The following is a 16,995-nucleotide window of genomic DNA, read 5'->3' as shown; positions in this document are numbered from 1 at the left end:
ACTTGGGAGGCAGAAGCAGGCAGATTTCTGAGTTCTAGGCCAGCCTGATCTACAGTTCCAGGACAGCCAGGGCTAAACCAAGAAACCCTGTCTCAAAAAAAAAAAAAAAAAAACCAAAAAAAGAAAAAAAGAAAAGGAAAACCCAAAAAATTAATTAATTAATTAATTTGAAAAATTTAAAGAGGGGCTGGTGAGATGGCTCAATGGGTAAGAGCACTAACTGCTCTTCCAAAGGTCCTGAATTCAATTCCCAACAACCACATGGTGGCTCACCACCACCCATAATGAGATCTGATGCCCTCTTCTGGTGCAAGACAGCTATAGTGTACTTATTTATAATAATAAATAAATTTAAAAAAATAAAAAAGACTAAACAAGCTTTCAGTAACAAAGCACTAGTGCGCTTCTAGGTAAGGCATGGTCAGGCAGATGCTGGAGGCAGCCTAAAGGTCATGGCTCAAACAGCAACTGCTCAGACTTCTCTTAGGAGATCACAGAGAGAGTCCTAGAATGGGAGGTGGGGAGGTCCTCTTCATTAGAGAACCTGTACTCAGGATAGGGACCAGTGGCTCACTAAGTCTGTGTCTTCAGTAAAAGTGAGACAGCTAACATTGTTCAGGATTGGGAGAAATATCCCAGCCTTGTTTTTCTTTTTGTTTTCTGAGATAGGGTCTCATGGACTTCAATTGGGCTCCACCTCCCCACGTGGCTGAAGATGACCTTGAATTCCTGATGTTGCATTCTGTCTAAACCCCACTCCACAGTTACCTGGCAACAGCCAGATAGGCCTGACCCACTATAAAAGCGGCTGCTTGCTCTCTTGCTCCCCCTCTCCCTCCATCTCCGCCCCCCACATGCTCATGACCAGCCTCTATTCTACCTCTCTACTCTCTCTCTCTGCCTTTCTCTGTCTCTACTACCCTCTTAACTCCCTTCCCCATGCCCTGAATAAACTCTATTCTATACTATTCTATACTATACCGTCGCGTGGCTGGTCCCTAAGGGGACAGGGATGCCTTGGCTGGGGGGCCTATGCCACGCTCTCCCACACCTCACCACACCCCCATAGAACATATTCTTGTACCTCTTTATCTTTTTATTAACACATCACCTGACAGCCTGCTTCCACCTCCCAACTGTACCACTATGTTCAGTTTCTACTCTACACAACTTTTTACACCCATAAAGACCTCCTTCATACCAAGCATTAAACACCTGCTGCTCAAAGAGGATGGACTCCATAAATGCCAGATTTTATTATCGATGGAAAGGGTAAACATTGCTTTCAACAACAATGTAACACCCATGGTCATTAAACCCTCTTACTCTTTAACTCTGAAGGACAACCACGGCCTTCTTCAAACTCCAGCCACAGAGGAGCCAAGACAGGACCTGGGAGTCAAGGGATTCTATGTAGAGATTGTTTCCCTAGAAATATTGCTAAAGAACACCAGGGCTGCCCTGGACCTCAGAAACTCCACCAACCGACTTGAGGCAGTAGTCTGCCCCACGATAAATCCTTGCCAACAGGATGGGACTCAGGGAGAAGGTGTACACAGGGAAACTTTGACTTTTGGCAATAAAAATATCCTACAAAGCAGATAGAATCAAGAAAGAAGGGGCCAGTGCACCACCACACTGTGAATCTCAGTACTTGAGGAAGAATATTTGTACAAAACGACAAGAGGGTCTAGAAGACGGCTCTGTGGCTAAAAGTGCCAGTGCACATGCTTAGCAATCTAAATTCAACCTCCAGAACCCCAGAGCTGTATATCACAGGAAAACGGCCCTAAAGCTTGTGGGACAGCTGGCCTGTAGATGTAGTGACAAACAATAGAAATAGAAATCTTCCCTCGACAAAGGAAAGGCAAGTGGCTCACACGTTGAGACTCCCCCACCCCGCACAAATAAGTAAAAACTGAAAGACAGTTTTTGAAAAGGGAAAAAGAAAAAAAAAAGAGAAGAAAATGAATTCTGTAAATCTTTTTTGGTTTTTGTTTAGTGTGTTCTATTTGCAGTCCTAGAGATTAACCCAGGGCTTTGTCTAGGCTAGCCAAGGGCTCCCCTACTGAGCTATCTCCAGAAGTCTTTTAGCATCTCTTAAAGTTAGAATTCAAACTGGAAAGGGACCGCAGCCTAACCATCCATTCCATCAAGGTTCAAGTAACTCTCACTCAAGTCCCGCCTACTCACGGCTGGAGCTAGGGCTACCAGAGTCATCTGGATGGAAAACACTACTTAGGAGGGGGAGGGGAGAGGAGGGAAATCCAAACTCGGAAAAACAAGACTCCTGTAAGCCCTTCCCACATCCTTCTCCCACTCGGAGTTCTCAGTAGTAGCCTAAATAAAGAATTTTTTAGCTGGAAGATACTGTATTTTTAGATGAGAAAATCAGGACCCAGGGGTCCAGTGAGCTGCTAGCAGCCACTGCACAAGTAAAAAAGTAGCTTTAAGGTCCCCAAGTGCTTGGTTCATAAGTCGATGTCAATTTCCAGACCTTGATCTTACCATGCCAATCTGTTTAGACCCCAGTATGAAGCAGCCTTAGGCACGCTGGGACAAGTTGCTTTCAGCTCTGACCAAAGGAGAAAGAAACAGGACCTTGAGGAACACTAGAGTGGGTAAGGGGGATGCTGTGGTTAGTCCTAAATAGCATCGGTTTTAAATAAGGTGAAAGGAGCCAGCAAGCCATGGTGGCTCACACCTGTAATACCAACACTCCATACACCATACTCCAGAGAGGAGGCTGAGGCAAGAGAATAGTCATGAGAATTTGAGACTAGAGTGGAGTTCTGGAAGACAGTCCAAAGCTGGGCCTGGTAGAACCTTTGATCCCAGCAGTGGGGAGTCAGAATTACAGGGCAGCCTGGTCTACATAGGAGGTTCTAAGCCAGACAGACCCACAAAGTCACTCTGTCTCGCACACAAACAAATAGATGAGGTGGGAGGTAAAACGGAAACCTGCCATCTCTGTCCTCTATGTAAGTAGCACTGTCTTCACTGTTTCTGGATAGGTGTTAGTCAACTGATGTAACACATATGCACATCCTGACACAAAAATATTCAACATTCTATAAAGATGCTATAATCCTGGGACCTGAAGTGATCACCACAAGGGAGATTCCACTGAAGCAAGAAACTGGATTCAGGCTTCACCTCCTGATCAGAAGGCAACTGCCAACAAGACTTAGAGAAAAGCAAGAAATGGACTTAAACAGTTATCAGGAGGCCTAGGATGAAGTCTCAGGCCCTATCACCAACTGGGACAGGTGGCTGCAGGCCTTCCCTTCTGTCTCGGCTGTAATAAAAAACAGCCCCCTCACACCTGAACATCCTAAACACCCAAACTTTTCCTTTCCTTCTCCCTTTCTAGATGGTCTGTCACCATTTGTTCTAGGAAGGCGCTGAACCTAGCTAGCTGCCTAAATAATTCTCCCTCTCAACCTCTCAAAACGACTAGAACGACAGGTATGCACCACTGAACTCATGTTACCAGACTTTCTTTGTACATGCACTGCAAGAACAGTAAGTGTAGCCATAAAGAAAAAAATCACTTGCCTGAACTCCTTTTATAAAGGGAGAAGTGAAGGTAAATTAAGACTCAGAGTAAGGGCCAGGTGTGGTGGCACACACCTTTAATCCCAGTACCCTGGCCAGCCTGATTTACAGAGTGAGTTCCAGGACAGCTGGGGTTACACAGAGATTCTGTCTCAAAACACAAACTACTCAAGGTAAGATGTAAGCAATGTGCTTTATCCCTCTCCTGAGAGCCTTTGCTTTCACAAGAACAAACCTGTAAGTGAGTGGTGTGCCTTTAGGCCACCTTGGGCCCAGGGCTATGAGGGGGGTGGGTCACCGCTGAACCAGTGTGAGGTTGCCAGGTAGAAATCTCAAGGCAGCCAGTCTGATCTCAGTGGCCACTTTTTCTTTGGTGTGCTCAAGGGTGAAGTAGGATTCTGCTTGAGTCCTAGGCTTGGGCTTGGCACAGCAAGTTAACTCTCACTCCTCCCAGGGAAAGAAGCTCTGCATAGGGCTACTTGACGCGGGATGGATGGAATGTTAGCAACATGGCCTGCAGACCCAGGACTTATAAGGCACTAATCAAGGGCACAGGGAAAGAGCAAGCAGCACCGTGGTAAGCAGTGGCTATGAACCTAGAGACACGGAATCCCTGGAGTCCAGTGCTCTGAGGACAGGCTCCCCCTGCTTTCTATGGAGCTCTGGAGTGGCTCAGTGGCTCCTTAACACACCAACCATGTGATTTCCTAGGCAGTTCTTGATCACATGACACCTTATTCCAAAGCTCACTTTGGATCACTTCAAAGATCAAAATCACTATCACTAAATCAGACTGGGTAGAAAGTTCCAGACCTCAGTGTCTGTCCCATTGTTGTGACTGCCCAGCAAACTCCAGCCCCCAATTACATGTCATCAGAGGTTGGCTGTGAGATTGCATTCCGAACCACACTTTATCGTTACACTCATTCAAATGAATCAACCACCATGGGCTCCATACGCTTGACGTTCCTTTTGGTGTAGCAGGTGAAACTGGTATGGTCTCCCGTTTTTTTACAGACAAGCCAGTTCTGGGACTAGATAGCCTGTAGACAAGAGCTGAGGGTAAAGTTCAAGCTGCTTGGAGAGTTTGGGGTTCTTCCCCTCTAGGCTGTAAAATATACCCTAAAGTATTAACTATGCATAGGAATGGTAAGAGCAGAGACCGGGGACCATCACCAGCTAGGATGATAGCAAGTTTTCTAAGTGGAGAAACAGAGCTGGTTATATATAAAGTACTGAGTAAGGCTTCAGGCTTCATCCTCCAACTTGTTCCTAGCCTCAGGAGAAGGCTTCATGTTTTATGTACACAATCAGTCAAAGCCTGTCATGTGCACTGACCTATGCCTCATTTAGAAAACTAAAGCTGACAAGAAGTGCCATGCAGTTCTAGATAGAGTTGGTGCTACAGCAGGATGCAGGAGACAGCTGTGATGGCCCTGTGGCTCCAGGCAAAATCAGAAGCCACACCCAGAGGCAAGGCTTCCAAGGCATTCCCAACATTAAAGAAGTCTTATCTTATAGCCAGGCCTGGTGGCGCACACCTTTGATCCCAGCACTTGGAAGGCAGAGGCAGGCAGATTTCTGAGTTCAGGGCCAGCCTGGTCTACAAAGTGAGCCAGGGCTATACAGAGAAACCCTGTCTCGAAAAAGTCCACCTACAAGTCCACCTACAAGTCCACCTACCCCCACCCCCATTCTCCTTGCTGCTGTGTGATGGGCTATCATGATCTATCACTTGCCTTCATTCATGCCTGGTGTCTTAGTCACTGTTCTATTTCTGTGAAGAGACACCATGACTAAGGGAACTCTTACAAAAGAAAACATTTCATGGGGAGCTTGTTTACCGTTTCAGAGGTCTAGTACACCATGGCAGAAGTACGGCAGCATGCATGGCACTGGAGCAGTAGCTGAGCGCTACATCCTGATCCACAGGTTACAAAAGACAAACACTGAGCTGCATATAAGCTTTTGAAAACCTCGAAGCCCACCCCCAGTAACACACCCTCCAAGTAAAGCCTTGTATCTCCAAATCCTTTTAATCCAATCAAACGGTTCTTCTACTCCCTGGTGACCAAGCATTCATAAGGCAAAGGATAGACACAGATCATAGAGACCTGACACGGAGCTCAATAGGGCTGCTGCCTATATATGACTAACAGAATAGAAACAGACAGGTCATGCTACCACACAACAATGTAGCTCAGGTCTGGATAGCCCTGAACCAAGGACTGACTCTCCCTCCTCTCCATCTGTCCAGGACCCAGTGAGATAAATGGCTTAAAACAAAGAAGACAACACCCTCAGCCCCTGCTGTGACTCTAATATGGAATTTAGCAATGCCAGTCCAGAAGGTGGGAGGGTGGACCTTTAGGTCCAAACATTGAATGGGATTTAACAACTGACTCTATGGTGCAAACCAACCAGGATGCCTGCATAGAGAGAAAGAAGAGATAAAGAGTTCCAAGAAAATGTCTCTAGAATGGCAGTAGTTACTTGAGGGCAAGACTATTCATTTCTTTAATTAAGATGCTCACAGTGGTCTGTGGCAATGGTGTATGAAAACAATTGGCCCCTTCATAGATGACTAAGGGTTTTGACTCCTGTAGAGAACTTAAAATATAACTGAGTCATTTTCGTAATTCCCAGACAATGGCAATTCTAAACGTGTATGATAAAATAAAGTTTTTGGCTGGAGGTGATTACTCACCATCTACTGCCAGGTCTGAGGTTGCCACCAGCCTAAAACAGATGGCCTGACTCAACCACTAGGTTCCTCTACTCTGGGGACCCAGAACTCAACCAAAATTTTTGGTTGCAGCTGGTCATGGTTAGACTTTAATCCCAGCACTCAGGCATTGGCAGGCAGATCTCTGTGAGTCTGAGGCTGACCTGGTCTAAACCTGGTCTACTTAGCAAGTTCTAGTATTATTAAGTCAAGGACCCCGCCTCAAAACAAAATCATATTCCTTTTCTTTGGCTGCAAGTGTAGAACCTGGGACATAGAATATTTGGATAGCAAGCACAAAGCAGGTTTGACCCCCAGTACCAGGAACACCAGCAACTGATTACAGACATTTTTTCCCTCTCCACACTACCACATTACACCAACCCTAATGTAAAACAGAGAGGTGCATGAAGTATGTGGTTAAGCACTGACTCTAGCCCTGTGAAAGCAAGCCTCTGGTCTCTGGTTTAATGTAAGGACTCTGCAGTGCTACTATCAGAGGAGGAATTAAGACACACAATGCCCAAGACATACACTACAGTCAGGTTTACTTAATACTTACTATTAACGATCTAGCCTCTTCGTCTTAGCAGAGAAGACAGATACATCCATAACCATCCCTAGAGAGTGGAGGAGACTGACCTCCTCACAGAATCCTCCTGGATCCATTTGCCTGGGCCATGCTTCCGTGTAAGTGCCTAGAAGATAGAACTGACTTCCTTCCCTCAACTGAAAAGCTTGCCGACAAGCACCGAGATGTTCCGTGTTCTTTCAGATGTGTGTAGGTTTATGTTGGTGGTTGAGGGTGGATGATTCTTTTGTTATGTTTTTCTGTGGTTTTTTTTCTTTTTTCTTTTTTTCTTTTTTCTCTTTTAGCCCTGGTTGGCCTGGAACTCACTATGTAAACTAGACTGTCTGCCTCTGCCTCCCAAGTGCTGGGATTAAAGATGTGCAACAAAATATGCCTAGCTTTTTTTGGGGGTTGAAAAGGTCTCTTCAAGTAGCCCAGGGTAATCCAGCGGTAGTGGTTTGAATAAGAATGGCTCCCATAGGCTCATAGATTTGAATGCTTAGTCACCAGGAAGTGGTACTATTTAAAAGGATTAGGAGATGCGGCCTTGTTGGAGGAAGTGTGTCACTGGGGGTGGGCTCTGGGGTTTCAAGGGCCCACACAGAGCTTAGTGTCTATCAGTGTCTCTCTGCCTTCAGATCAGGATGTAGTTCTCAATTATTTTTTTTAATATATTTTTTATTATGTATTTTCCTTAATTACATTTCCAATGCTATCCCAAAAGTCCCCCATACCCTTCCCCCCACTTCCCTACCCACCCATTCCCACTTTTTGGCCCTGGCTTTCCCCTGTACTGGGGCATATAAAGTTTGCCTGTCCAATTGGGCCTCTCTTTCCAATGATGGCCGACTAGGCCATCTTTTGATACATATGCAGCTAGAGTCAAGAGCTCCGGGGTACTGGTTAGTTCATAATGTTGTTGCACTTACAGGGTTGCAGATCTCTTTAGCTCCTTGGATACTTTCTCTAGCTCCTCCATTGGGGGCCCTGTGATCCATCCACTAGCTGACTGTGAGCATCCACTTCTGTGTTTGCTAGGCCCCGGCCTAGTCTCACAAGACACAGCTATATCAGGGTCCTTTCAGCAAGTGCTTGCTAGTGTATGCAATGCTCAATTATTTTTCTAGCACCATGACTAATGCCATGCTTCCCACTATCAAAATAGACTAACCCTCTAAAACTATAAACAAGCCCCTAATTAAAATGCTTTATTTTTTCTTTTGTAAGAGTTGCCTTGGCCGGGCAGTGATGACACACGCCTTTAATCCCAGCACTTGGGATGCAGAGGCAGGCAGATCTCTGAGTTCAAGGCCAGCCTGGTCTGCAGAGTGAGTTCCAGGACAGCCAGACAGCCAGGGCTACACACAGAGAGACCCTGTCTTGAAAAACAAAACAAAGAGTTGCCTTGGTCATGGAGTCTCTTCATAGTAAGACTTAAAATATACCTTTAACTCCCATCCCTCCTGCTCCTATCCAAATGCTAGGATTTGAAGCATTCAACACCACATCCAGCTTTGGTTGGTTGGTTTTTTTGTTTTGTTTTGTTTTTTAAAGATTTATTATTATTATAAGTAAGTACACTGTAGCTGTCTTCAGACACACCGGAAGAGGGCGTCAGGTCTCATTACGGATGGTTGTGAGCCACCATGTGGTTGCTGAGGTTTGAACGCTGGACCTTCAGAAGAGCAGTCGGGTGCTCTTACCCACTGAGCCATCTCACCAGCCCCGGTTGGTTGGTTTTGATGTGTGTATTGAGTCAGGTTCTTGTTCTGTAGCCTTGGCTTAAAATCCCTATATAAGTCAGAATGGCCTTGAACTTAAGACAGCCTTCTTGTCTCAACCTCTTTAGAGTCCCCCCTGAACTTGCATGGTACCGAAGTTCAATTAAGTACCAGAGTCCACCTGTGATTTAAGTTCCAGAGAACATGATGCCTTATTCTGGCCTACATGCACTCACATACACTGACACATATACTGGACATAACTAAAAACTAAAATTTGAAGGAAAAAAAAAAAAAAGGAAAGGAAGATGCCCACATCATACACTGTACTCTAGAATTTCTTTGCATTCATTTAGACTATCCTTGGCCTGTCCATCACTGCAGGCCTAAAATCATCCTACTTATCCACACCTCAGAGAGGAGAGTTAAGCTATTAACTTCTCAGAGGTGCTATTATGGGAAGGAAAGGTAACAGTCATAGGTCCAAATAATGTAACCTTGGCTACCATTACTCCTGACTTTCTACACTTTACAATTAGGTTAAGAGAAAACTACTTTACAATTAGGTTAAGAGAAAACTTCTTTACAAGCTGGGAATGATGGCAAAAGCAGAAGGACGAGGAACTTTGTTACATTTCAGGTCATCCAAGGCTAGTTAGTAAGGCCCTGTCTTAAAAACTAACTAAATAACTAGCTTCTTTCTGTCTTAGAAACATACTCAGGGATCCAAATACCACACTTTAATGACTTTAGGATGCTTCCTAATTTAAAAATTACTGTAGGTTAATCCCAGCACCTGGGAAGCTGAGGCTGGCCAAGTTCTAGGCCAGCTAGGGCTCTAAAAAGAAAATTACTGTAGGTGTTGGGATTCAGCTCAGTGACAGACCTCTTGCTTGCTTAGTTAGCATCAGTGATGGCTTGGGGATTAATCCTTAGAACCAAAACCAAAACAAATACAAAAAGTAACTACAGCCAAGTGTCCAAACTCATCAAATTACATGTTGAATAAATGTAGCTTTATCAGTGTCAATCATACTGCAATAAAGTAGCTTTAAGTAACACTGAATAGTAGCACACATCTGTAATCCCAATAATACAGTAAAGTCAATGTTCAGAAGGCTGAGGCAGAAGGATCAAGAATTTGAAGTCATAGTAACTAAGCTACATAGTTTCAAGACAGGCTTGCAAGCCAGGCTTGCAAGCCACAGTCAGCCTATGCCTTGTAGCAAGACCCTCTCAGTAAATAAATACCACACTCCAGAGACACTGCCTCCCCCCTGGGAGAATCTAAGCAGGATTTTCAGGGTCTATGTTAAATCATCTGGTGCTCCATCAAGACCCACCTGGAGGAGGGTATAGCCTTCAACTAAACAAGAACTTCCGCTTTTCCCTTAATTTCCACTGTCTTCCTTCAAGTGCAAGAAAATGGCAATTTCCTCCCAACTTCACATGCTCTTGGGCCTTTCATAACGTGGCTTTGGCTTTTGTTATTTCTCCATATAGCAAACTACTAGTAGCGTAGCTATCCAAATAAACGAGGCCCCATAATCCACAACAACCCTGTTCCCTTCAAAAGCAAAGCTTTTGAAACAAGGCCTCACTATGGAGCCAAGCTAGCCTTGAACCTAGGATCCTTCTGCCTCTGTCTCAGGACTCACCCTTTGATGTCTGCCATACATTTTGAAACATCTTTTCCACACTAACAGCCTCCTACTGTACTCGCCCTCATCTCAGGGAGAGCTAACCTCTAACTTCCTAGTGTCACTATGGTAGACACACCATCACTGCCCAGCAAGTCCTCCTCACTCCCCACCCCGGCCTGCAATCCTTTCATCTATATTCCAGAGAAGGAACCTGAGAATCATAATATGGGACGAACCCTCCTGGGGAGAGCAGGAGGCAAGCAAGGAAACCTGATTATACAAAGCAGTTCAAGTTGATGCAGGGATTCATTCCTCCTAGAACTTAGAAAATACATCTCTCTCCTGTAACCTGGTATTCTTAGGAATTGAGGTGTTAAAGGTAGACTGTAGCCTTTACTTCTCTAGGCCTGTTATAGCTAATCAATAGATGATTGGGAAGGGCCAGTTTCGGCCACAGCAGTAAATCAACAATGCTAACAGTATTTTCTGGATGATGGTGCTTAGGGATTGTAAAACTGACTGCCTGAGACCACCTAAACTAAGGAGACAAGCTCCAGCCAAGCAACCAGAAAGAAATGGAGCTAAGAGTTCTTGGGCTATTGATCAAAACACTGTTGAGGGAAGCGACAACTCCTATTCCCACCAGACAAGAGCAGACATAGGGAGATCCCCATGCCCTCAGTTTTCCACTTTCAACTACATTTTAATTTGTTTTTATGTGGTGATCGTGGTGGAGAATGAGTGCCAGGGTGCACTGTCGGGGCTAGAGGACAACTTCCAAGAATTAGTTCGTTCTCTCCCCCCCCCCCTCGCCCCAATGTGGATTCCACAGATCAGACAGTCAAGCTTAGTAGCAAATACCCGGTTAGTTATCTTACCAGTTCTATTTTATCTTTCAGTACGAAACGCTTCCTAAGTTTTTGTGTCACCTTTATAACAGAGCCCATGCTAATCTATCTTGTATTTTTATTTTAGTGTACATGCTACCCAAATAAGGACCTACTGCTTAGAACTCTTGCTAAATACTAAATTTAAGCCCATGTCCCTCTATGGGTACCACTCAGAACTCTCTGAATCACCAAGGCCTATCACCAGTCCTTAGGGGAAAGAGCAGTGGCTCTACTTTTTTTGAATACCCTGCCCTCTCTCCCAGAAAGACAATTTTTAAAAGTAGCCAAGGTCCCACACACTTTTTCCAACTCTTCCCTGTGACCATATGGCTAGTTCCCTTCCCCAGACAGAACAGGTCTGAGGATCTGGTCAGCCTTTCATTAAGTGTGAAGTCCCTGCTGAGGGCCAACCTTTTAATAGATGCATAATTTGGGGGTCCTGGAACAGCTTCAGGAAGCACTTGCCCTCCCCACAATTTCAGCACAAGGGGGTGGGAAAACAAGCAGAGATCACAGACACAACAGCAAACAACACACTCCTCACTCCCAACTCTCAGAGGAGATTCTAAAAACCATTTAGATCAGGATGGGGTGAAGAACCCCAAAGGTTCAAAGAGGACAAAGCCAACAGTAACCAAGACCAGCTACCACTCACTCCAGAGCTACTAGTAGAGACCTCTGGAGCGGTCTTCCCCCCTCCCCCCCCCTTCATTTTCCATCGTTTGAGTGAATCATTGCATATAATTCCCTGCCTCCTTGTTCCAGGATCCAAACCTAGATTATAAAGATGTCTCAAGATGTCATGCCACTGGTGCACTGAAGCTGGTAGCAGGCCTCTTGCTGGCCCAGCCCAACAGTGGGTCATTCTGCACCAACTCATTAGCACAACCAGTAAGAAACATCAGGGCCTCTGCGGTTTCTACCCCAGACCAAGGGGAAGGGCCCTAGGGCTGGATAACTGGCCCTTGGTTTCCTGGGCAAAAGTATGCCAGGGTGGGGCAGGAAGGGTCTCTCAGCCCTGGAGTGACACAGCATACGTTAAAGAGCTCCCTAGGAGCCTAGAACCCATAGTAGTTGAGCCGGCCTGCCTGCCTAGCTTCCACTCGAAGCTACCTTAAAGGTTTTCTATCCCCCCCAAGTGCGTGGTCCTCACCAGACGATAAAACCACAAGCACTGATGATTCCTTGACGCGGTCTCATAACCCCTTTTTCAGCATAGGGCAGCTGGACAAGATTATGTCACCTCTCCTTGGAAGATCCCACCCTGGCCAGTTTGGGGTACTGGCTTGGATACTAGGTCAAAGAGCGAGAACAGGGAATACTCAAGGCTAACTTCTCTCTTTTCCGACTTTAACTAAATTGCCGGCTCAACTCTCTGAAGAAGCCCAAGTTCTGAGACAGGGCGGAAAGCCCGCCTGCCCACTGAGACCACAGCTCTAACCTAGGAGCAGGGCAGCCGGCCAGGCCTCCAAGGTCACGGGGAGGGGGCGAGGTGGAAGGGCTGGAGGGTGAACCAGCCTCCCGCACCCACCGGGATAATCCCTCTCAGCTCCTTCCAGTCCCGGAGGGGGTCCAGGCTACCCAGGAGGCGCGCCTCAGGCAAGGTAAGCCCCACCGGGCTTGGGGAAGGAGGGCAGCGGGCGTAGGACCTCCGCGGCGCCCCGAGCCCACCACGGGGACGCGCGCCCTCCTCGAGCCCAGGAGGGCGGGGAGACAATGCCGGCCCCGCCGGGCCAGTTCAGGCCGCACGCCTCCGCCCGCTGGACATAGGCTGCTCCTCCCCAGGGCGAAGGGCAGCGGCGGGAAGGCGCCAGGAGCGGTGGCCCGCAGGACCTCGCGCCGCCCGCGGCCCCGCGTGCACCTCACGCGCGCCGGCTCCCGCGGCCGCACACCCACCTCCTCCTCCAGCGGGCTGCCGGTGCCCGCGCCCGTGCAGTGCTCGACGTCCGGCTTCAGGTTGCTCATGGTGAGGGGGAACGCGGAGAGGGGAGCGGGACGGTCGGTCCCGTGGTGGGCAGGGGCACGGCGAGCCGTGCGCCCCCGAGGAGAGTGCGAGCTGGTGAGGAGAGCGGCTGCTGCCGCGTCAGGCTGCGGAGAAAGGAAAGGGGGGGATCACATTAAGTTTGGCGGGTGCGGGAGGCGGCCGGAGGGGCAAGGCACCGGGAACCCGAGCGAGCGGAGCCCGTGCGGTCGCCGCCTCCGGCTTTTCAGGGCGGCCCGCGAGTGCGCTCGCGGGCGGCGGGGGGCGGGCGCCAGAGGAGGGGGCGGGCGCCGGAACCGGCCTCAGCTGGGGCCCGGCCCGCCCCTCCCCCGCCCCGCCCCCGCCCCGCGCGCGGTCTCCGGGGGAACGCGCAGCCAATCCCCGCAGCCCACTGCGGGCTCGCCCCGGCCCCGGCCCCGGCCCGGGCCGCGACGCTCCGGCCTCTCTGCCTTCCTTGGCTCGGGCGTTTTCCCGTCTCCGCTTCCTTGGTCGACCCCCCACCCCTTTCTCCCTTTCTCTCCCCGACTCGGCTCTCTTGCACCCCACCGTTCCCTTCTCCCAGACAAGTTTTTTAAACTTTGATGAACTCTCTCAGAGAACTTTTCTTAAAGGAGCCGCGCGGGCTTGGGTGGAGCTTGAGGTGACCCGCACGTTGCATCCCCAGCCAGGGCGAGGGCGGCGGCGGCGGCGGCGGCGGCGGGGCTCCGGGTTTCATGCCCAGATGTGGAGGTGTAGGCTGTCGCGAGCACTCCGTTCGCCCCGAATTCCTGTCGGGTCCGGGCCAGAGGTTCTCTTCGCGCGAAGCAGCCGGGGACCGGGTTTTGGGGGTGAAGGCGAGGAAGGGGGAGGACGGCAAACACCTGATCTTGAGCAAGGCACCGAGAGGTTTTTTTGCTGAGTGACCTTGAGGAAATCACTTCCCCTATCTGGCCGGAGGATTCCAGCCCAGTTGGTGGGGATTAGAATACAAACTCTTCCCTCACCCTCTCAACCTCCGTCACCTCGAAGAGGAGGTGAGGGGAGCCCAATCGTTTTCAACTTCAGGAAGGGGGGTACCTCGACTAACCTAGAAGGTTCCGTTCGTTACCTCCACCCCGCTTTTAAGACTTCTCACGGCTCGTTCTTTTTCCGCTCCAATTCCAAACCCCAGGGTGGGGGAGGGAAGAGCCGGCTGACGCCTAGGGCGGGGTCGCCTAGACTCCCACCCAGTGGTGGCGGGGGGCGCGGCCTCAGGGCTGGATTTTCCCCCAGGCCGAATAAATGCTGACCAGGACGTCTCCTGCCAGCAGCCTGTAAAAAACCGGCACCTACCTGAAGTCGCACTGGGAGAGTAGCGGCCCTGACTGCCCTGCGGAGCCGCCAGAGCACTGGAGTTCTTTCGTGCGCCCCTGCCCATGAGTTCCTTTATGTGCACTGAGACATCCCAGCCGCAGTCCCCGATAATCCTTGAGCAGCCATAGCTGAGAGGAGAGCGGATTGGGCTCGGCTCAGGTGTCTCCCGGTGGGATCTACTGCCCCGACTCAAAACACGGAACTTAAGTCTTAGTAGCGGGATTCGGGGCGTGAGACCGCGCTCAGGGGCGGTCCAGGTGAAAAGTCTTGGTTTGCAGCCCCCTTACCAGTTAGGAACCTTGACCTTGGGCGGTGACTTAGTCCCTGGGGACTTCCCTGTGCGGACCTGCCAAATAGAGTTAGCTCCATCATGCGTGAGAGCTGTGCTGTGGCTCCCTGATAACTTGTCATCTCACGGATAAGTAAATGGAGGTTTTGCCAGTGATATGTTCACCCATTTGGGAAGTAATTGTTGAACCCCTACTGTGACCCGGGCCTGGGTGTACTTGACTATACTTACTTATTGGTTACACAGAATTGCCACTACACACACTAGTGCTAATGCTTGGGTCAGGCCCTGCTTTCCGCAAGAGTCTAGCACTGATAATCCGAAGTAGGTGCTACACTTTCCCAGAGTTTTAAGGTTCTTCCAGCTTCCAGCATGTCCAGGTGGTTTCAATCTTGTTCGTCCTCAGATACCTCTACCACACTTTCCCCTCTTCCTACAAGTCTCTTGAAGTCTTCCTCCTTCCTTTGCCAAAGAGGAATTCCCCCTTCTCCCTCCCTCCTTCCCTCCTTTCAGGATCCTGCTGTAGAAGTCTGCTGTAGGGCTGGAGAGATGGCTCAGTGGTTAAAAGCACTGACTGCTCTTCCGAAGATCCTGAGTTCAAATCCCAGCAACCACATGGTGGCTCACAACCATCCGTAAAGAGATTTGAAGCTCTCTTCTTGTGTATCTGAAGACAGCTACAGTATGTACATAGATATAATAATAAATAACTCTTTAAGACTTTAAGAAGTAGTCTGCTGTAGCTTTTCCAGAGGAGAAACCCCGTCAGTTTTCTAAACTTAGGTAACCCCTATAGGGTTGATTTGAACTTTTCTTTTCTTTCTTTTTAAAATTTATTTATTTTATGAGTATACTATAACTGTCTTCAGACACACCAGAAGTGGGCATCAGATCCCATTACAGATGGTTGTGAGCCACCATGTGGTTGCTGGGAATTGAGCTCAGAACCTCTAGAAGAGCTGTCAGTGCTCTTAACCACTGAGCCATCTCTCCAGCCCCCGATTTGAACTTTTCTAATCCAGAGGGGCATCTTGTAGAGTTAAGGACTCTGTCTTATAGATGAGGAAGCTAAGACCCAAAGAAATGACAGATGAGGCAGGGACCTCCTTGGGCCCCCATGGCTGCATTTGTCACTTTAGGAAATTGGTGATACAGTTAGAAAGTAATACTTTTCTAATGCTAATACTTTGTAAATACTGAAAAATACCTAGTGGTGAACAGTCCAGCTATCTGATTCACAAGATTATTAAATTCTTCTAGTCCTTTTTCTATGCATACTTTAAAACCAAGATTACACTCTGTTCTGAACATATACTTTTAACTTTTCTTTCTTTTTTTTTTTTTTTCTCGAGACAGGGTTTCTCTGTGTAGCCCTGGCTGTTCTGGAACTCTCTCTGTAGACCAGGCTAGCCTCGAACTCAAGAAATCCACCTGCCTTTGCCTCCCGAGTGCTGGGATTAAAGGTGTGCGCCACCATGCCCATGTACACACCATGTGGTGGTGTACATTTTTAATCCCAGCACTCGGGAAGCAGAGGCAAGCAGATGCCTGTGAGTTCAAGCCTGATCTACAGAGGGAACTCCAGGACAGCCAGGGCTTCACAGAAAAACTTTGTCTCAACTAAAAAAAAAAAAACAAAACCCTCTCCTTTTATTTTACGTAGTGTATGTGCCTGAGTATGTGTAGTGCACCACCTGCACGTATGTCCCCACAGAAGTAGAAGGACATCAAGAGTTCTTGGAATTTAGAGTCCTCTGGAAGAACAACAGCTGCTCTTAACTGCTGAGCCATCTTTCTAGACCCATAGATAAGTAAGTTTTTTGGGGATTCATGTGCATGTGGAAGGAGGGAGTAGGTGATGTGCCTGTGTGCATGTGGAGGCCAGAACAACACATCCAGTCTCTCTTACTCAGCCTCTTGTTGCCATGTTTCAGACGGAAGCTCTGTTCTTCTGCTAGGCTAATAAACTCTCAGAATCTACCTTGTCTGTTCCAAAAACCTGCTTTACATATATGTTGAGGATTTGAACTTATAGAGCAAGGCTCTGATCCACTGATCCATTTCCCCAGAACCATAAAGATTCTTAATGTGGCCGGGCAGTGGTGGCGCATGCCTTTAATGCACTTGGGAGGCAGAGGCTGGTGGATTTCTGAGTTCAAGGCCAGCCTGGTCTACAAAGTAAGTTCCAGGACAGCCAGGGCTACACAGAGAAACCCTGTCTTGAAAAAAAAAAAAAAAAAAATCTTAATGTGTCAGAAAAGCTTCCTGCATGTGTGATACCTCTT

At 48.2% G+C, this 16,995-nt stretch overlaps 1 protein-coding gene across 3 annotated transcripts in view; it reads right to left on the bottom strand.

Moving 5' to 3' along the window:
* Rbpms2 (RNA binding protein, mRNA processing factor 2) overlaps positions 1–14,649 on the bottom strand; it is a 32,355-nt gene extending 17,706 nt beyond the window's left edge. Inside the window, exons 1-2 of one of the 3 annotated variants that reach the window (XM_021171880.2) lie at positions 14,401–14,649; positions 13,005–13,196 (exon numbers count right to left, since the gene is read on the bottom strand). In XM_021171880.2, the coding sequence (XP_021027539.1) occupies positions 13,005–13,073 (69 nt within the window). In that variant the 5' untranslated portion in view covers positions 13,074–13,196; positions 14,401–14,649. Of the gene's footprint in view, positions 1–13,004; positions 13,197–14,155; positions 14,234–14,400 lie in introns of those variants that run through there. The other 2 variants (XM_021171878.1, XM_021171879.2) reach the window with 2 other exon arrangements.
* Positions 14,650–16,995: the final 2,346 nt, after the last annotated feature.

This window comes from Mus caroli, chromosome 9 (genome assembly GCF_900094665.2).
Source record: "Mus caroli chromosome 9, CAROLI_EIJ_v1.1, whole genome shotgun sequence".
NCBI lineage: Eukaryota > Metazoa > Chordata > Mammalia > Rodentia > Muridae > Mus > Mus caroli.
The sequence above is the reverse complement of the archived record's forward strand: the minus strand, read 5'-3'. Positions and strand labels throughout refer to the sequence as shown.